Source organism: Periplaneta americana, chromosome 2 (assembly GCF_040183065.1).
Source record: "Periplaneta americana isolate PAMFEO1 chromosome 2, P.americana_PAMFEO1_priV1, whole genome shotgun sequence".
In the NCBI taxonomy this organism is placed as follows: Eukaryota; Metazoa; Arthropoda; class Insecta; order Blattodea; family Blattidae; genus Periplaneta; species Periplaneta americana.
The window spans coordinates 67,771,691-67,793,729 of NC_091118.1; the positions used below are offsets into that span (position 1 = coordinate 67,771,691).

Consider the following 22,039-nt stretch of genomic DNA (forward strand, 5'->3'; position numbering starts at 1 on the left):
GCTACCTTCAGTTATACAATAATTATACATTCAACACTGTGTGTGCATTCAGTACCTACACACTTCACTTTCGAGTTTCGGATTCCGCGTATTGCACATAGATAGCAAGGCTGTGACCCATTTTTCAAATTGCACACCACTTCGGCGGGTCACGCTGTGCATGATATGTAGGCTGTGAAGAGTTATGTCGTGTACTAAGGTAAGTATAGTGCAGAGAATGGATGAGGATGATGAAGATTAGGAAGGGAGAAGGGGAACCCGGTGGCGGCACGTAGCCTACTCCTGTCGAATAGCACCAAGGGGCCCTCCAGACTTAATGTTCCCCGTACGAGGAAGAATCACTATCAACAGTAACATATGCCTTCTCTTCACATGCAGTGCTTAGAGTTTTGGGATTTAACCCAGGCATATTGGTGCACAATCTAGTGATTAGAGAAGCTGTGCACCACCATCTCTTATATGGGTAGTCTCGAGGTACAAATTTTACACGAAAATCTCTGACTTCGCCTCGAACCCGGGGTGGCTAGCCTGGGGCAGACGCGCTACCACAAAGCTAACTCGGCGAACTTATATTTAAACTTTAGAAAATGTCGAAATTTCAATTAACTCTCAGATCTCGTAGGTGACAAGATTTTCCTATTCAATAAAATTCAATATTCTCTAATAGCAAAATGACAGCTGTGAACAATATAGGATGAAGATAAATGCAAACACGACGAAGGTCATGGTTATAGAAGGAAAAATAAAGAAGATAAACTTGCGAATCCTAAATGAGACAGTAGAGGAAGTGGACAGCTTCAAATACTTGGGGTGTACTATAAACAGTAACATGAGCTGCTGCCAAGAAGTCAAAAGGAGGATAGCAATGGTCAAGGTAGCTTTTAATATAAAAAAGAGCATCTTATGCGGACCACTGGAAAAATAACTAAGAGACTAGAGAAGTGCTTTGTGCGGAGTGTGGCTTTGTATAGGGCAGAAACATGGACACTGCGACGAAATGAAGAGAAGCGATTAGAAGCATTTGAAATGTGGATATGGAGAAGAATGGAGCATGTGAAATGGACAGACAGAATAAAAAATTAAGCTGTGCTGGGAGGAGTGGATGAAGAAAGAATGATGCTGAAACTGATCACGAAGAGAAAAAGGAACTGGTTGGGTCACTGGCTGAGAAGAAATTGCCTACTGAAGGATGCACTGGAAGGAATGGTGAACGAGAGAAGAGTTCGGGGCAGAAGAAGAGATCAAATGAAATACGACATTAAGATAAAGGCCTACGGATCATGTGCGGAGACAAAGAGGAAGACAGAAAAAAAGGGAAGGCTGGAGAATGCTGGACTTGCTGTGAAATACCTGCGCTTGGGCAGAAAACTATGAATGAATGAATTCGTTAATATCCCCCTTGTTGCTTTCAGGAACTTCTGGTGAAATTTTCACAAATTCACAATTATTACTGTTCTCTGTTTCGACGTCAGAATGTGGAGCAATTTTGCATGCAAATTCCATCATGTCGCTTTTGACATACTCCGTCACTATTGGAATAAAATGTGGATTATAGCAGTAATTAACTGTCGTACGTATCTGTTCGGAGATATGCAAATCACACCGGCATGGCCCATATGTTTGCGGATGTGTTTCCTGTTATCACATGTGTATATTTACAGTGGCCTGGGCACCAAATTAGTCGGAACACAATGCGGGCAACTGAATCATTTAACCTGTGGGAATAAACAACTCAAATCTGCGCAGGAAAAAGATATAAAAAATTAACTGCAGTTGGTAGTTTCCTACATTGTGAACAGATGACTGGCAAAGACGTAAGTCCTACACAAGTCCAATTTTTTCATGGCACTTGCCGACAACTCTTTTCTCTGATTGGTCCAACTCTGCTTCCATCTCGAGAACTGTTGTGTGGGAACGCAAAGGACAGTCATAAAAACTTTTATTTTCTGATGAGTTTGAAGGCAAAAAAAGTGTTACGTTATCAGGATGATGTGCATGAAAATATATACGAAACGAGAGAAAAAAAAGAGGATTGATTTTGTGAATACTACCAGTATCCTTTATGGTATATTCTGACGTTAAAAGCACTAGTTTATGAAGATTTAACATAGTACTCAAATACTGCACTGCACTACACTGACCTAGGTCATTCGCATGTATAGGATCTTTGAGCATATCAGTAAGCCGTGGGCTATTGTTGTCGTAAATGACTGTCTTCCATTGGTTGTGATTCTGTTTCTGTTGTCTCCTTATATATGACTTGTATTTGAAGAGTCCACTGCAAGAACGATGGATGTCATTTGGAATACATTTTGCAGGAGAAGCAACTGAAAGTTTGAAATGCTTAGCGCTCAAAGCTTAACTGTGATTTTCCAATCATTACTGGACAATGACTATCAGTGTTAATGCCATATAACTCTGTATGTACATTCTATATGTCTTAAGCTATGCATTGACGGTCTTGGTTCATTTTCGACAAGAAAGTGACATCCATCATTCCTGCAGTGGACTCTTCCTTTATTTAACTCAATTATTTATTAATGATTATGATAATTGTGGTTAAGGCGGTGCTCAATAATGGCATGTAAATTTCTAGTCCTGCTTTTGTCTTTGTGATTGACGGAAACCATGAAAAACTTCAGACTGGATGGCCATGGGGTGTGTACCCGGAATCTTCCGAATACGAGTCCAGTGCGCTGCCACTGACCCATCTCTAGCAGTTATTTTTTTTCTTTTAAGGGGACACTATACTGAAATTACTATATTCCATGTTTTTAAAGCTAGATTCATCAAATATTTATCATTGGTACATCTGGTTAATAATAACGTATGTACAAAACTTCTATGGTAAGTGGTTTGTGTTTTATTAACATTTTAATAAAATATTGTATAACTTTATATAAAGTCCCTTGCGCTAAAATTTACATTATTTTAAACTGATATTCACTTATGTGGTTCCTTATATACGTGGGAACAAAACTTACTATATGGTGAATAATGGTTAGAACACAGAAAAATTCTCTCCGGCACCGGGACTCGAACCCGGGTTTTTAGCTTTACGTGCTGACGCTTTATTCCACTAAGCCACACTGAATTCTAGTTCCGATGCCGGATAGAATCCCTCTCAGTTTAAGATCTACCTCTCTGTTTTACTTTGGTGACCTACCCTCATGTACTGTGTCACAGAATGTGTGACAGTGGCACAATGTCCAACACTGTGTACAGAGGTGCAATCATTACGAGTGCTTAAGTGGCCGGGATCCGACGGAAGAAGCGCCGTCTTGAATCATGAGTGATTACGTACGCATATCATATGGTAATGCAGAATTCTTGCACGGAAATATTATATGTACTTCCGTACATCATAGTAATATAAAACTTACTATTATTTTATTTATTATTTTTAAATTAAAATTTTTAGTTACTTACTGATTTACTTTACAGAAAAAGCCCATAGTGAAACTATATATATATATATATATATATATATATATATATATATATATATATATATAGCGATGTAATATTTTATTAAAATCTTAATAAAGTGCAATTAACTTAACATATGCGCATTAAATTTTGTACATTTGTCGTTATTAACAGGATAAGCCAGTCATACAAAATTGGTTAATCTGGCTCTACAAATATGGAAGTTATTAATTTCATCAAAGTGGGCATTTAAAAATATGGACTTTGGGAATTTCGGTGTAGTGTCCCCTATTGTGTCGAAGAGTTTATTAATTACTGCTATACACTGGTTCATTTGTTATAAAGAAACACCACAGTCTAGTAGTATATACAGTCACGAAGCTCAATACGTAAGGAATATGCATCCATAGATAGTTGCTAACCACTAGGATCGCTACTATCGCCTCATGACAATGCGAAACAGTACAGGCACTGTCTATTGTTCCTAGCACCCTCACAACTCAAGCTTCGTGACTGTATATACTAGACTGTGAAAACACTATGATAATGGTTACTATGGCAACAATAATTTATTTTTATGGATTTTGTTAACACCTATGTTTTATTGCTGAAATAAACATAAAATTAGAACATCTCTATTGTCTCCTTATAATGCCTGGAAAGTCTCATGGAATGGTACTTACACAAATATTAGCGAAGGGGAAAAGTCATGCATAATATGAAGGAATATGAGGATATTTTATGACATATGAAAAATTTATCAAAACAATATAATGTATGATTTTTGGGCGTTGATTTCATTCTACATATCGTGAATCGTGAAAATCCTTGTCTGTATACCGCTAGCAGGAATGGTTTAGATTTAGAATATTAAATTTTATATTTTGCCTTTCACTAGTTATTACTTATTAGTGTGGGATCGTAACAGCCACACTATCCCGATTTCACTAAATGGAATTTTTAATCATGAGAAAACATCGAAGATCATTCACATACCTTGAAGTAACTAGGAAACAATATTTGAAGGAAGAATATCAATTTTAAACTATGAATTTCGTCATTTGAACAACGATATGTTGGGAAGTTGCAAGAATGCGTTACTTACAAATGGGTAGAACTGCCAGTAATAGCTATCGCCAATTGTCAATGGTACATTTTAATTTTGCTGTTTGCGACGCTAACGCGGTCAGGAATAGAAGTAAGGTATATGACGAAGTATGGAGAATATGTGGAAAAGTTAAAATAACGAGGCGGCACTCGGTGTCCTTGCTGCTAAAAGCAACTTTTAATTCATCGCCTGCAGGGAAGAGCATACCTATGTCTCAGTTCCCTAAAGAGAAAACTATTACCAATTAATAAAGGTATTTTTAAATGTATGTTGGGAATAACGGAACAGTGCAATATTCACCTTTATTATAACATTCTGGCCAGACTGGGAATAGAGCCTTTAAAAGTTCTGCTAGAAATAAGTTACACACTAAAACATGCTAACACGAAATCCTAGACACATTAAATTTGTTGTAAATAGTCTGTGATTACTGGAGTCCTATGCTTGGTTGACTAAAACTTCCAAACAATCCGCAACAGTGTAGGTATGTATGATGTATAGCTTGATGGCATCCAACGCTACTTAGTTCAAGTGAACATACGAAAACATAACAAAGCTGGGCGGTTCAAGATGAGTGCTTAAAAGAAGAATTTGGTAGCGAGCACATCGTTAGGAAAGAAGAACATGTTTTTTTTTATTAATTTATTTCATTTTAACTAGCTAGCTAGTGAGTACAAATTACATTTATAAAACAAAAATGTATTGTATCAGAAAGAAGGAAAAATTTTTCATTTGAAACACTTAAATGTTTACAGTTATTGATTTGTTTTAAGTTTGTGCTGACATTTATATTTGGTCATTTGTGTATTCCAAACTTTAATTACATCTACTCATTGTAAAAATCTGGAGTAGGCAAATTCCGGGCACCAGGTAGCCATGGCGACTAAAAAGTATGCTGTGGCGCTTGAATTATTTATTGAGTTCAACATTTTTTTAAGACTTCGATTTCTTTTATGTCACTACGATTAATACCGTGGCTAACGAGAAATACAGGCTACGGAGCGACGTCATATTCGTAGTCATAACATGAGTTTAATATAACAATTCCTTTGTTTATTTATAACTTTGAACATGTATTTATATTAGGCGATTGTCAAGGTGGCCATGAATAGAACATGATAATCACGTGACTCCGATTCGTGCCGAAGCCTGTCTTTCTCGACAGCCACGGATTAATACATAATGTTAACAGACTCGGTTGTAGGAAGAAATTCGAATGATTTTCTTTAAATAATTAATATCGTTAGATTTGCTGCGCATCTCAAGATATTATTCTACATAATTTCACAGCGCCTCTGAGAGTGTATGTTTGCACTGCCTATATCTCGTATTTAATATTCTTCAATATATTTCAGTAAATTAATCTTTATCTTAGCTCGAATGGTTTTCTCATTGCATATGTGTACAAAATGTGGTGGCTCCTGAACATAAAGAGGCTAGCTCCTGAAAGTTTTTGGTTTTTTGTCTATCTCTAGTCAAAATTTTTTTATTGCCTATAAGTTACCTTGATTGTTATTGTTATTAAATTGAAGTGGTATTTTGTACACGAGTACTATTCCTGTTATTCACCGACTTATACACACAGGAACACGAATAAACAGATGTAAACACAGTACCGGCGCGTGCGGGAAGACTTCTGGCTGAACTGCAGCATGAACTGTTGACTAGCGACTTGCTCTCCGTACCAATCGAAGCTAGTGTGATTCAAAGTAACCAAACGCAAGGCTGTAGCGATGATTATATTGTGTTGTTCATGAAGTAACTTCCGTTTTCATATACAGCGCTCAGTAATCGGCGTAGCGACGCCGTCTTTGCAGTGAATGTTGTATGATTCAGTTCACTTCAAGCAGTGATACAGAAAAAATCACGCGGCTGTTATTCTCAGTGCTACGCGTATTCAAAATGTGTGTTCTAATTGAGAATCCCGCTAGCTGTAAGATAAGCTCGATAATATCCTGTCGCGAAAACTGTAAAGCGGCTGAAATCCATCATGTTGCCTTCTGGAGTGGTTTTTTGAACAACACCACCCTCATACTGCGCAGCGTACTGTGTACGAACTAGAAAATTTCAACTGAGAAGTGTTTGGTCACTCTCCATAAGTCCTAATTTGGTGCTTAGTGATACTATCTTTTTATTCATATGAAGAAGTGGTTTGCATTGCAGCGCTTTGACGATGACGAAGAGTTGCAGTCCAGCGTCATAGGTTAGCTTGTCACAGGCGGGAGACTTTTATGAGTGCGGTATTCAAAATATCCTTAAACGATATAAGTGTCTCAATTTAATCGGAAGCTATGTAGGAAAATAAACCAATGTTTGTACTTTGAAACAGTTGTAAATAAATCTTGCAACTACATTGCCATGTTTGTTACAATAAAACGGAATTGACTTTATTATTATTACTTACTTACTTACTTACTGGCTTTTAAGGAACCCGGAGGTTCATTGCCGCCCTCACATAAGCTCGCCATTGGTCCCTATCCTGAGCAAGATTAATCCATTCTCTATCATCATATCCCACCTCCCTCAAATCCATTTTAATATTATCTTCCCATCTAAGTCTCGGCCTCCCTAAAGGTCTTTTTCCCTCCGGTCTCCCAACTAACACTCTATATGCATTTCTGGATTCGCCCATACGTGCTACATGCTCTGCCCATCTCAAACGTCTGGATTTAATGTTCCTAATTATGTCAGGTGAAGAATACAATGCGTGCAGTTCTGTGTTGTGTAACTTTCTCCATTCTCCTGTAACTTCATCCCTCTTAGCCCCAAATATTTTCCTAAGCACCTTATTCTCAAACACCCTTAATCTCTGTTCCTCTCTCAAAGTGAGAGTCCAAGTTTCACAACCATACAGAACAACCGGTAATATAACTGTTTTATAAATTCTAACTTTCAGATTTTTCGACAACAGACTGGATGATAAAAGTTTCTCAACCGAATAATAACAGGCAATTCCCATATTTATTCTGTGTTTAATTTCCTCCCGAGTATCATTTATATTTGTTACTGTTGCTCCCAGATATTTGAACTTCTCCACCTCTTCAAAAGATAAATTTCCAATTTTTATATTTCCATTTCGTACAATATTCTCGTCACGAGACATAATCATATACTTTGTCTTTTCGGGATTTACTTCCAACCCTATCTCTTTACTTGCTTCAAGTAGAATTTCCGTGTTTTCCCTAATCGTTTGTGGATTTTCTCCTAACATATTCACGTCATCCGCATAGACAAGAAGCTGATTTAACCCGTTCAATTTCAAACCCCCTGTGTTATCCTGAACTTTCCTAATGGCATATTCTAGAGCGAAGTTAAAAAGTAAAGGTGATAGTGCATCTCCTTGCTTTAGCCCACATTGAATTGGAAACGCATCTATTAGCTTTATTATTATTATTATTATTATTATTATTATTATTATTATTATTATTATTATTATTATTATTATTATTGGGAGACTGTTATCCATAGCTTATTTCATTCTGTTTATTAAAAACACTTAAATCTTACAGAATAGTAATTTATGTAATCATCATCATCATCCTTCACGAATTAGGCCTCTGTAGACCTGTTTCGGCCCCATCTAGCAGTCTTCTTAACGGTCTTCCTGGTCGACGATGTCCTCTAGGTTTATATTGCATCATAATTTTTGGGATTCTTGAATTTTCCATTCTTCTTACATGATCTAGCCAATTGAATTTGTATCTGCTGATTTTTTCTTTTACTGACTCTACTTCTAATTGTTCTAAAATTTCTTCATTCCTTTTTCGGTCTAAAAGAGTATATCCTGCTGTCCTCCTGAAAAATTTCATTTCCGTTGCTTTGATTCTGTTCATGTCTTTTTTCTTTAATGTCCAAATCTCGCTTCCGTATAGAAGGGTGGGTAATGCTAGTGTATTATATATTTTTATTCTTGTAGATTTTTGTACTAATTTAGCTTTTAATGTATTGTTTATTATTCCTAGAATTTGTGTAAATTTGGTAATTTTCTTGTTCACATCTTTTTCATTTTGATAAGATATTTCACAACCCAGATAATTGAAATTTTGCACTTGTTCGAGGCATTGGTTATTGTGTATTATCTTACTTCTCACTGGGTCTTGTCGTAAAAATGCCATTACTTTTGATTTTTGTGCTGAAATTTCCATCCCAAAATCTTTTAATATTTTATTTAATGTATACAATCCTCTTTGTAAATTATCCTCTGAATTGGAAATTATGACTTGATCATAGGCATAGAGTAAGGTATTTAATGTTAGAGCACTGGTTATTTTGATTCCTGATGTGTAGATTTGGTTCGATTTTAAAATAATTTCATTTATATAAATATTAAATAAAGTTGGTGATAGTGGACAACCTTGTCGAACTAGTGTATAATCTTGGTAATTATGGCATCAGTGAATGTTTAGCGCGTAAGCGTAAGTGAGCGCGCTAATTTCACAAGATGTATCCACCATAACTTTGAGTTGGAGTGGGTGACGTCATCTAGCGATACGAGGGGGGGGGGGATTTAAGACACGAATTGGCGTGTCGCGCAGCAGTCGAGGCGGTGTAACTCGAGTCTCAGAATTCAATTTGTCATCATAAGCACGTTTATGTTTAATAGTACTTACATGGCGCTTTACGTTAAACTTCTAGAATTGTCACATAACGTTTACAAAATTTGCAGAATTGTTTATTGTTTAAAATAATAAACACACCATCAAATTCTGAAATACGCGTTCTTAATTTTATATACACTGTACTTGTTCTATTTTTCGGCATATCTCTGCAAGAAGAGTGCACGAACTGGTGACTGACACACTTGAACACAATTGCACTGTTTAGTTGTTTATACTCTGGCGGAGCAAGTACTGTGCAGGTTCTGAAATAATTCCACAAGTTGCGTGTAATTTTCATTGACTGATCAGTGCTTGATCAGTGCAGTAGCTCGATTCAATTTCACAACAACTTTGTATTATACAATATTTCACTATTACTTTATAGTACTCCAAATCCCTTGTCCTGGTTATGACGTAGTAGACACACGAGTACTGGATATGACGTTAATATATTGCATGGCTGCTAAGTAACAGTTTATAAGACAATATTATTTTGTTGTTTTGAAGTTTTTTCTTACAGGTATGTTGTAAAAAAATGTGTTGTGAAGGCGATGATGACGTTATGGAGTACTAGTTGCTAGGTAACCTTTTCTGGCACCAGTGCCAGAATTAGGCCATTTGTACACGATTTATAGCATCATAACAAGAGTGTTTTAATGCTAGGATTGCATAAAATTGTATTTATTTATCCTAATTCTTTTACCCTAACTCAGTAATAAAACCATTTTGTTGAAATATCTCTATATATCATCCATCCTTCTATTCATGTTCCTTCTTGACTTCTTTCTTCATTACAACCTGTTCGTGTCTGTTCCTCACAGACACTTGAGATCTCTCTCCGTTATTGAATTAAGATCGTTTAGAGCATAGACTCGCTCTTTCAAGTCGCGGTTTAATCTGTGTCACGTCACACAATGGGGGGGGGGGGAGTGCAAAGGCTACGCTTACGTATCAGTCTATTACAAGACAGTGTGTGTGTCTGTGTGTAAGTTTGCGGTCACGATAATTCAAACCGTAATTAACCAGAATTCCTGTAGCTCGGAACTTAAGCTTCGAACTATCCAGACCTGAATATTCCTTTATGAACATGCATTAATTGCAGTGGTGGTTCGTGATATAATAATAGTAATAATAATAATAATAATAATAATAATAATAACAATAACAACAATAATAATAATAAATTATTTATTTATTTAATCTGGCAGATCCAAGGCCAGCAGACTTTCTCTTCGGCCAGCCAGATTCTGATTTAATACAATAGCTGACCGAGCGAGTTGGCGCTGACGGTTGCGTTTGCCACTCGCATTCGAGAGGTCTCGGTTTCAAATCCCGTGGCCAGCCAATCTGACTGGGATTTTTCACGGTTTCCCTCAGTCACAAAGGTAAATACCGGATTGGAAATTTACATACCATGATTCATCACCGCCTCAGTCACCAATATCATAAATATTAATAAAAATATAAAATCAGAAACAGGAACTCAACAATAGTAACGGCCTACTGCTATACCCACAGGTCCTAACACGCGATATGACAACAGATGTTACAGCGTGTATAAACATGATGAAAAAATACAATAGACTTACAGTTAGGTTACTGTGGTTAGTGCTTTTCGAAAGTGACGATACAAAGTGAAAGAATGTAAACTACCGGTATATAATAGTAGAAGCACAAAATTATCTGTAAACATAGGTCCGTAAATGAAGCATTTGCGAGATAATTATTGCGAATCTATTAAAATCCACGACTGTGCACATGAACTTTTCTCCTTTGTACATTAGATACCGTAGTTGTTCAAATAACGGCCACTGAAGTAGCACAGTCGATTGAGGCGCTTGCCTTCCGATTTGAAGCTGCGCTCGGAAGTAGGTTCGATTCCCGCTTGGGTCTTTTCCTAGGTTTTCCCCAACCTTACGGCTAATTTCAGGTAGTCTATGGCGAATTCTTGGCATTATCTCGCCTAATACAATCTCACTATCACCAATCCCATCGACTATAACGTAGTTGATACAGCGTCGTTAAATAACCAGCTAAAAATAATAACAAAAATGACAACAGAACTTACACTTGCTATAAAAAGAGTTATTAAATACAAGATATATATGTTCTACTGATTTTAACAAGAAACAACAGGTTACATATTACGTGCAGTCATACAGTATATCTTAAAGGAGATGCTCAAAATGCCGACGTTGCATCTACAGGATGAAATAATATAACTCTGCAGATTTGAACAGCTTATTTCTTGGAGAGAGTACAACAAAAATTGTAGTACCATATTAGTCCTAAAGGAATACAGTACTTTTCCCAGAAAACAATTCGTCCACTCATGCCAAAACCATGAATATACACTTTCTTAGTTCTGAGGAAACGAGTTTAAAGTTGCAAATACCCTTACACATTGAGGAAAACTTCATTTTAATCAACATATGATACAGAAAGTTGATTCAAATTAAGTTTCCCTGAATTTATAAAATAATTTGAAATTTTAAACTCTTTTTTTCTCAGAACTATGAAAATGCACATTCATTGTTTTGCCATGAGGGAGACAAATTATTTTTCTCCTATATATTAACACTGTTTTACTCGATAAGTACTATCCATACGATTCTAATTTCTACTCTTATCATTATAGAAACTGATAAGTAGTGATTTATCTCTTTGCAGTTTTAAATATAATGAACGGTTTTCTTACAAATTAAATAAAAATATTAAAAGTACTGCCATTTCCTGCCATTAGAAAGTCTGACAACTCTGCTGCAGTGACTAAGAAACGTAATACTGATATTCACAAGTTAGGTCATGTGTAGGCCTATATTCGTAGGTGGGCGGGCGATGCGCTGTCGCCAAAGTACGCAGAATTTAGTGTAATTTTCTAACTAACCATACACTTATTACAAAAACGTATAATAGTTTTTTTTATTTATTTTAATGTATTCTATTACCACCTTCAATATTCTGCGCAGTTATAGGCCTACCACTTCTAATCATATCATATCATATCATATCATATCATATCATATCATATCATATCATATCATATCATATCATATCATATCATATCATATCATATCATATATATCATATCATATCATATATCATATCATATATCATATCATATCATATCATATCATATCATATCATATCATATCATATCATATCATATCATATCATATCATATCATATATCTATATATATATATATAGAGAGAGAAAAAAGTAAGACAGAAAATAGCAGAAAAAGAACAGCCGATCCCAAAGAAGATTCCAAAAAGTAGAACAGAGCGTAAAAAATTATACAGCGAAAAAAAATTCATTAAGGAATTCTATTGCCTGTGAAGTCGTTTTAATAGAATACGTTATATACGTCCTGTACTCCGAAACAAAATATCAACTTTGTTCATTATTATTCACTTTTGTTCACATTTTAATTACACTTCTATTTTTATCCTTATCTTTCTTTGTGTTTCCTTTTCTCCCTTTTTTCTCCCTTATATTTTTCTGCATTTATTTGTTTCTCTCTTTCTTTATTAAGTTTATTTTTACTTGCCATTTACCTCTGATTGAGGTATCATACCTCTGATCAAGGTTCTGGCTGATATATATTTTTTATTTATTTATTTTGTTAATAATTGTAACACGAAATATAATAAAAACAGAAAAAACTTTAGCTCACCCCTGAAAGAGTAGAACTTGTGCTCAGGGGCGGTTTCCTGAATTGAAAATTAAGAAGTATATAATACAATTTGTCTTATACTACGCAATAAGAATACATAAATTTAAATTCACAATTTCTCATTATTTATAAAATCCATACATAACTTTTTAAATTTAATACTAGAACTATTAGAATTGACGAGATTAGGATATTTAAATATACATTTGTTATATATTTTTGGGCCTAAATTACTACTATGATTAAATACTGTAGCAGTGTAGCATTATGGTTCAAACAATGTTAAATAATTCATACCTTTTGTTTCATAACTATGAGAATACAATTCAAAATTATTTAGATTTTTATTTATGAATTTTATTAATACAATATAATAAATTTGTCTTATTTTAAGAACATTGAAGTCTAAAAAAAATTTTTGAGATGGAAAATCAATAGGTTTATGAAGACATATTTTAATTATTTTCTTCTGGAATAAATAAAATGGATTAAAATTGGTTTTAAATGAGCTAACCCATTCTATAATTCCATACATAATTACCGATTGAAATAAGGTTAAGTATATTGTGGGTAATAAATTTATTGACAAGTAATGCCATGTATTAGTATATCTATTATCAAGCAGTACATCTCACTTGATGATGTGTCAGAGAAATAACAATTCTCTGTATACATCTGAAGTCTCATCAGTGTAACATGTAGCTAGTCAGCTATGGAGGGAGAAAGGAACTGGCCACTCTACCCCATTATCTCCTGACTTAGTTGCCTCAGTTTACTAAACAACAACTCACCATTTTCCTCAGCCTTTTGCTCTATTACTTCTATACCTAGATTACGATTTCACCCTTTCGTCCTTATTTCCATTCCTTCATTTCCTTTTTCATCATGAATTCCTTTTTATTTATTTAAATGTTCTGTCTTTGTTCCTTTCTTTTTCTTACTCAGTTCTTATTTCTGATTTACTATTATATATTTTATAATAATTTATTTATTTATTTTTATATATTTATTGTTTATTTTTCTTTCTTTTTTATCAGTTTGTCCTTTTCTGTTTCGTTTCCATTCCTTTTTTATTTCTCCCCTCCTTCCATGTTAGTTCTTTTTCGTTTCATATTCTTTCGTTCTCTGTTTTTACCTTGTCTTCCCGTCTTGTTTAATATTCAGTCTTTAAGTTCCTTTCCTCCAATACTGAACAAATATCAATAAAGCCAGGAAACCTTAATTTACATGTGTATTATTTTATGACTCAAATTGGATGTTTCTATTAGGTCTACGTAAGTGTAGTTTAATAATACATCATTAAATACAGGTTGCTCGAAAAGTACAGTATGTCATTTACGCTTTAAATATTTAGTTCATCTAATTTCTTTCATACATGTTGGCTGTACAGGAAGATGGTCTTTTTTTCTCTTAACCTTTCATTTCCACATTTTGTTCTTTTTATTCTCTCCTTCACTTCCTTATTCTTCTGTAACATCCATCCATATACAGAGTGGAAGAGAAATAGCCTTGCAGATTTTCAGAACGAACTTAACAAAAACTATATTATTATCATCAGGCTTCGCATGTTTGTCACAAGAGATATATTGGACGGAGTAGTTTCTCCTGGTACATTAATGACGTCAGTCAAAGGCGCAAGCAGGTTACAAGACCACTATGAGCTCTGACTTGTGTTATGTAGAAGCACACGTTGTTACATATGTTTGTATGTCGATGAGTCATAGAGGAGGTGCACTAGGAGACAAATGCCGCCACAATATCTCCACTGCAGTTGTTTATTTCTGAATTTGGCAACGATTATTTTTGTGTAAAGAATGGTAACATATTCTTAGAATGTATATTTTTTGTCATTGTAATAGTAGTTATTTCAATAAATAGGTGTTTTGTTTTTATTTTAGTACGTTCTCTTACGACGCTTTATTAACATCTTAAGTTATTTAGCGTCTGAATGAGATGAACGTGATACTGCCAGTGAAATGAGTCCGGGATCCAGCACCGAAAGTTACCCAGCATTTGCTCATATTGGGTGAGGGAAAACCCCATAAAAAACCTCAACCAGGTAACTTGCCCCGACCGGGAATCGAACCGGGCCACTTGGTTTCGCGGCCAGACGCGCTAACCGTTACTCCACAGGTGTGGACAATAAATAGGTGTAAATTATTGTTTGTATATATGTATAAGACTTCTGTTGTATATTTATTATCAGATTATTAATTTTGAAATTCAATTGTAATCAATGGCGTAGCAAACATATTTGTTCAAAACGTTTCGATTGTGCAAACCATTAAAATTAAGTTGCAGTGTTGTCATGATATGCTCCATTATTTACATTCACCGTAGGCCTACTGTACCGCCACTTATGCAGTGAGCGCCAGGCATCTGAACTCCCTCCGTACAAGGCTACATTCCTCGATAAATTCAGCATGACAAAAATACGAAGCCTGATTACCATACTGGTGGAAACTTAAAAGTTTTTTTCAGAAAAGAAAAGTTTTTCCCAAATGCTTAACAACCTCTTATTCGGTAAATATTGAGACTAGGATCGTGATTTTTATCCATACCGATAGGAAATCTAATAAAGAATAATTTACCTCTCTGGCGTATTTCAATAACGTGGATGGTTTTCGTGTAAATTTAATTTTAAAAACCACTAATTTCAAGCCACTCACGATGCTAGCAAATGGCAACGTCGAGGCAGAGAGCAGCTCACCTACCGAGGTACACCGAATTCGTTGAATCTTACATCGATATCACGAGTAGAGTGTGTTAGCGGTGATATTGCCGGACTGCAAAAACTTCAAACTTAATTTTCTAATTAACCGTGCATTTAATCACAAAACGTAGTATAGGCAGCTATACATCTTGACTACACACTTCTCCATTATTCTCCATCGCGCCATAGATCATCTTCCAAATTCCTTGTTGTCATCACTGCTGTTATCCTATCTCGCCAGGCAGTTACTGATCTTCCTCGCTTTCTTCTTCCTTCTGGAATCCACTCGAATACACTTTTGGGAAGTCTGTTTCCGTTCATCCTTTGCATGTGCCCATACCATCTCAACTGAATTGTTGAGATATAATCCAAAATTGTATGTATGACTTCCATTTTTCGCTTAATAACTTCATTTTTAATGTTTTCTCTTCTTGGGGTTCCGGCAGCTCGACGCTAAAAATCCATTTCTGTAGCCAATAATTTAGCTTTATTCGTTTCCTTCAATGGCCAAATTTCTGCTCCATAAAGAGTAATAGTTTTAAGAATTGTGTTACAATTTTTTTGATTTGTTGATATTTTTATCCTGGAACACTCCATTTAAAGTTGATGTAGCAAATTTTCCTTTATTAGTTTGTGGAGTTTAATAGGGTGCATCAGCTACTATGGGTATTTGTGCTTTTATCTAAAATTCTTTAAAAGAACAAGGTCATAAGCAATATCATAAGCTAAATGTGAACACGAACTAAAAACGTTATCACATTAAAATGAAGTAGTATACAAATTTATTGATAATAAGGTAATTCATAAAAATCATAAAAATGAACAATTATTAGACTCTAGGCACTGTACAAAAAGAGTCCATAAAATAATAAAATAAAATAATGACAAATTAACTAGCGATTTTAAGGAAAATAATTTCTATAAACTATAGGGACAAAAAAGTCCGAATTTTCCTTTTTTATTTATATATGAAGAGTCCACTGCAAGAATGATGGATGCCATTTGGAATACATTTTGCAGAAGAAGCAATTGAAAGTTTGAAATGCTTAGCGCTCGAAGCTCAACTGAGATTTTCCGATCATTACTTGACAATGACTATCAGTGTTATGCCATATAACTCTGTATGTGTATTCTATATGTCTTAAGCTATGCATTGACTGTCTTGGTTCATTTTCGACAAGAAAGTTCATATTTAATCTCTTCATAATAATTTTCGATTTTTATTCGTTTTCGTTCCTAAGTATTCTATTTTCAAAAAGGCATATGACTCAGTTAGGAGAAAACTTCTATACTCGTATAATATTCCTATTGAATTTGGGTATTCCCAAGAAACTAGTTCGAATAATTAAAGTGTGTCTCAGTGAAACATACAGCAGAGTTCGTATAGGCCAGCTTCTGTCTGATGCTTTTCCAATTCACTGCGGGCTAAAGTAAGGAGACGCACTATCACCTTTACTTTTTAACTTTGTCTTAGAATATGCCATTAGGAAAGTCCAGGATAACAGAGAGAGTTTTGAAGTGGACGGGTTACGTAAGCTTCTTGTTTATGTGGTGACGTGAATATGTTACGAGAAACAAACGATTAGGGAAAACACGGGAATTTTACTTGAAGCAAGTAATGAGATAAGTTTGAAAGTAAATGTCGAAAAGACAAAGTATATGATTATGTCTCGTGATCAGAACACAGTATGAAATGAAAATATGATCGGAAATTTATCCTGTGAAGAGGTGGAAAAATTCAAATACCTTGGAGCAACAGTAACAAATATAAATGATACTGAGGAGGAAATTAAACACAGAATAAATATGGGAAATGCCTGTTATTATTCGGTTGAGACGCTTTTGTCACCCAGTTTGCTCTCAGAAAAGCTGGAAATTAGGATTTATGAAACAGTTATTACCGGTTGTTCTGTATGATTGCAAAACTTGGACTGTCACTTTGAGAGAGGAACAGAGGCAAAGGGTGTTTGAGAAAAAGGTGCTTAAGAAAATATTTATGGCTAAGAGAGATGAAGTTACAGGAAAATGGAGAAAGTTACACAACGTAAAACTGCACGCATTGTATTCTTCACATAACATAATTAGGAACATTAAATCCAGACGTTTGAGATGGGCAAGGCATGTAGCACGTATGGAAGAATCCAGAAATGCATATAGAGTGTTAGTTGGAAGACCAGAGAAAAAGACCTTTGGGGAAGCCGAGACGTAGATGGGATGATAATATTGAAATAGATTTGAGGGAGGTGGGATATGATGGTAGAGGCTGGATTAATCTTGCTGAGGATATGGGACCAATGGCGGGCTGATGTGAGAGCGGCAATGAACCTCCGGGTTCTTTAAAAGGGATTTGTGAGTAAATAAGTAGCTATTTATTCTATGTATATTATAATTATTTGTCTTTCATTTTCTAAATTTTGTATTTTCGTGCCTCCAATTAATAAACATTTTGATATATTAGAATTTACGCTAACTACCCACATATTATATTTTTTTATTACTTTCCTAACCATATACTCCATATCTTTCTGATATTGCATATTATAGTGCATATTTTAAGAATTTATAGAGCATACTTGCATGCACATTTCAAGCTTTATAAACGAATATAATCCGGGCTCTAGTTATTAATTACATAAAATCTGCGTTTACTGATGAAGTATTTGCTTATACACTCACAGGCCACACGCGCAAGATCAGCATTCCTGACTGCGTGGAATTCCACATCACGACCAATGCATGCCGCGGATACTGCGAATCCTGGGCCGTGCCCTCGGCGCTCGACACCCTGCGAGTCAACCCTCACCAGGCCATCACGTCCGTGGGGCAGTGCTGCAACATCATGGACACGGAGGACGTGAGTGACAGCCATCACAAACTTCGTTAATAAAATATACTATAGCATTTATTTAACGTCTCCTTTAATATGAAGACTCTATTGAGACGTAACGAGGCGAAAACAGCAGTTCTTTCATAAAAATCCATTTGAAACTACAGATACTTCGGTTATTCAATAGAACGAGGTGATCATTGTAATTATATACAGTAGACTCTCCTAAGTTCGACTGAACAGAATTGAAAGTTCAGTCGAATAATGGTAGTGGGTGTGGCAGGTGAAATAAATACAAATTCTTATTGGTTATCCAACAAGGAATACAGTACTTTACTTGTATTTCCTGACCGCCCTAAGACTTGTGTATGCGCCTCTAGTACCACAGTGGGTTTCGACAGTTCCGTCTCACAAACGGCACAATTCTCAAATAGAGAAAGAAGAGTTCATTAATTTAAAATCAGTGATTAAATATGGGTGTCCTAATCAACAAAATATTCTGTTTTCCTTTAACAAAAGTATCACTACAAGACACAGAACCAATTCCCATTCAAATGGCAAACTCATTCTTAGTGCCCGTATAGGGGCGTGTCTAATTCTCCTACGTCCTACGTAAGCAGTCGAACTATAGAATGTCGAACTTGTTTTCTGTCGAACTTAAGAGCTTTCACTGTACAGGATGTCTCAACCTAAAAGCTTTCAGTGTACAGGGTGTCTTGGGACGAATGTAAAATATCGGTACATGAGAATAATGTAGTTAGGATTAATCTACATAGATTTAAGGGGGGATATACAGGTTACACGACTAGCTCCCAGCGTGAGTCTTACCGAGCTACCCCTCGCAACAGGAGGCCTTAGCCCTTCAGGGACAAAGCGGCTAATTATTCATTCATTCATACAGGTTTGAGCATAAGAAAATTAGGGAAATTCAATTTTGTTTCTCTGCAACTAACGACTCTTTCACCTTGCAATTTGACATGCTCAGTGTTCACTGCTTCTGCAATTATATACTTTTTCAGATTTACTAGAAGTTTCACCATTATGAGTAATTATCATAACAAAATAGTGGCCGGTTTTGTGCACTGCTGTGCCGTTTTAATAATAATGTCCACAAATATGAACATTTCTAAACAATTACCTTTTTCTGCAAATCTGGCTTTCAGATAGTAGCTCCCAGTAATGCAGGTTTGAATAACTTCCAAGGAAAAATTGTTCCGGGGCCGGGTATCGATCCGGGACTCTTCGATTAGCGCAAGAATGCTCCATTGATTGAGCTACCCCGGGAACTATTCACGACACAGTCACAATTTTTCCATTATATCTATACAACTCAAATGGGCTGACAAGACTCTAGAACCCAACTTTGAGTGATTGATACCAGGCAATGGAACAATTTTCCCTTGAAATTATTCAAACCTGCTTTACATGGAGCTACTAAAGGCTGTGTGATGTATCTTGTCTCACTGTGAAAAGAGAGAGAAAGGAGATATGTCTTACTTCGTCTGTATTGTTATGGCGATGGGGGAGTGGAGCGATGCCATCCATCCATCCAGTGGCGGAAGGGACTACTTGATACATTCTTAGCGCAAAATAAAATAAAATATCTCTCTTCGTACTGTGTAGTTCCGTCACTGAGCTTGTCTTTCAAGAAACTGAGTTCCGGTAGCCTGTACAATAACAAGGTTTTGAAAGGAATCCTGAAAATTTACAACCCTCCTATAATCTTCACCCTCATTTGAAGGGACTTGGTTTTATTGCTACTGAGACAAGATAAACCTTACCAGGTATACCTGAAAGCCAGATTTGTATAATATATTCGTTACTGGAGGTACGTTAACAGAAAGCCACAATTTAAGTCACACAGAATTGTGTGCACTCAAAGTTGGGTTCTGGCGTCTTCTCAGCCCATTTAAGTTGTGTGGATATAAAGGAAAAATGGTGACAGTGTCGTGAATAGTTCCTGGGGTAGCTCAGTCTGTAGAGCATTCGTGCGCTAAGCGATGGGTCCCGTGATCGATACCCGGCCCCGGAACAATTATTCCTTGAAATTATTCAATTACTTTTTCTATTAATTCCTGAATGTCAAATAAACAATATGAACTACAATCTTTGAAATGTCTACAATAGACGTATTTTTTAATTTTATTATGAAAAGTTAAATTTTTAATGTTTTTTAGGTATTTTTTAAATTAATTATAACTGTTATAGAAATAATTATTGTAGTTCATCTTGTTCACAAATATGAAAGTCAATTGCATTCAAAATTTTACTGCGGTATGAAAAACTTACAGAGTTATCCCAAAAACGGTTTTGAAAAATACAAGTTATGGAAAATGAGCATTAAATATGCCTAGGCTGGAGAGCCAAATAAGCGCACGCTCGCACATTTATGGTCATACCTACCAAAATATTGTATATATCGTAAAAATTCCTTCACTGATATAAAGACCAATCTTTATAGAAAAAAAATTAATAGGAAAATGGTTTTTTTACCCTCAAACCTGTAATCCCCTCTTAACCTGCCATACCTATGTCCGAAGAGTAACGATTGGGAAATTATTGAGAGACTACATTATTCTTCACAATAGAATACTGATCTGGTGGCAATCAAACTATTGTATGATAGGGCGTTGATCTTTAACGTCGTGTCAAAACTGTGATATATATTTGTTTGTGTGTTCAGGTGGAGGTACGCGTGATGTGTCTTGATGGAACACGGGACCTTGTATTCAAATCCGCCAAGAGCTGCTCCTGTTACCACTGCAAGAAGGACTAAAACGGCTGCTGAGACGGACTACGCCCCCTGACTGCACCCGCTTCATCAGATTCTGCCCCCTCCCTCCCTTCCCGGATGCATGGATTTGAGTGTTCCTACATAACTGGACCAACGAGGACATCTTAACTATTAAAAATGTTCACAATATTTTGCGCGCTTGTTGACATCCCTGGGCCTGCGGATGTGTTGTGGGTTCCATTTCAGTGTATATTGTATTGTACAGATTGAAATAAAATTACATTGTTGATATATTTTAAATCTGATGGCCGAAATATATTATTTTCCATATAACACCTCTTATTTTCATGTATCTCTCACGAGAGATGACCACGTTGAAAACGGACAGTTGAAATTCTGACAAGCTTCTCCTTATTTTAAAGTTTATCTGAAACTGTCATAGTAGCAAAAATAAAGCAAATTGTGATTATCCGCTTAAAAATTAATACTTTCAAGTGTAATTCCTTTCCTACGAGAGAAGTTGCAAAGTTATATGGTACATACAATACCGTCTCAGGGGTTAAAATGCATCCCACACACTTTTCAATTATTAATTATGCATTCATGGTTTTCATGATATTATACGGACGCCATATTACTTTGCAATAAAGAACAATAGATCAGTAGTCGGCAAAGATGACGCTATATGAAGTACAGCCCGCAAAACACAGTAACTGTGAAGATGGAAGGAGGGAGGTGTAGTAGAGAAGGCAAGACCTGTCCTGTGACGCCACATGTGCCGTGTCTGTATCATCAGTGTGTATAGGGGAAAGAGAGGTTTTATTTATGAACTGAACTTCCGTGTCGGTAGATTCGTTTAATATTTAACGACTACGTCCGCCCCACGCGCCAAACTACTTTTGCGTTCGCCTAACCTTTCCCCTCTCGCGCAGTTCACATGCCAGGTCTCGTC

The 22,039-nt window shown here is 35.8% G+C and overlaps 1 protein-coding gene across 2 annotated transcripts in view; it reads left to right on the top strand.

The window, feature by feature from the left end:
* Gpa2 (Glycoprotein hormone alpha 2) overlaps positions 1–21,392 on the top strand; it is a 179,255-nt gene extending 157,863 nt beyond the window's left edge. For both annotated transcript variants that reach the window (XM_069819710.1, XM_069819711.1), the window contains exons 3-4: positions 18,205–18,380; positions 21,037–21,392. In XM_069819710.1, coding sequence (XP_069675811.1) covers positions 18,205–18,380; positions 21,037–21,129 — 269 coding nt within the window. In that variant the 3' untranslated portion in view covers positions 21,130–21,392. The remainder of the gene's footprint in view (positions 1–18,204; positions 18,381–21,036) is intronic.
* Positions 21,393–22,039: the final 647 nt, after the last annotated feature.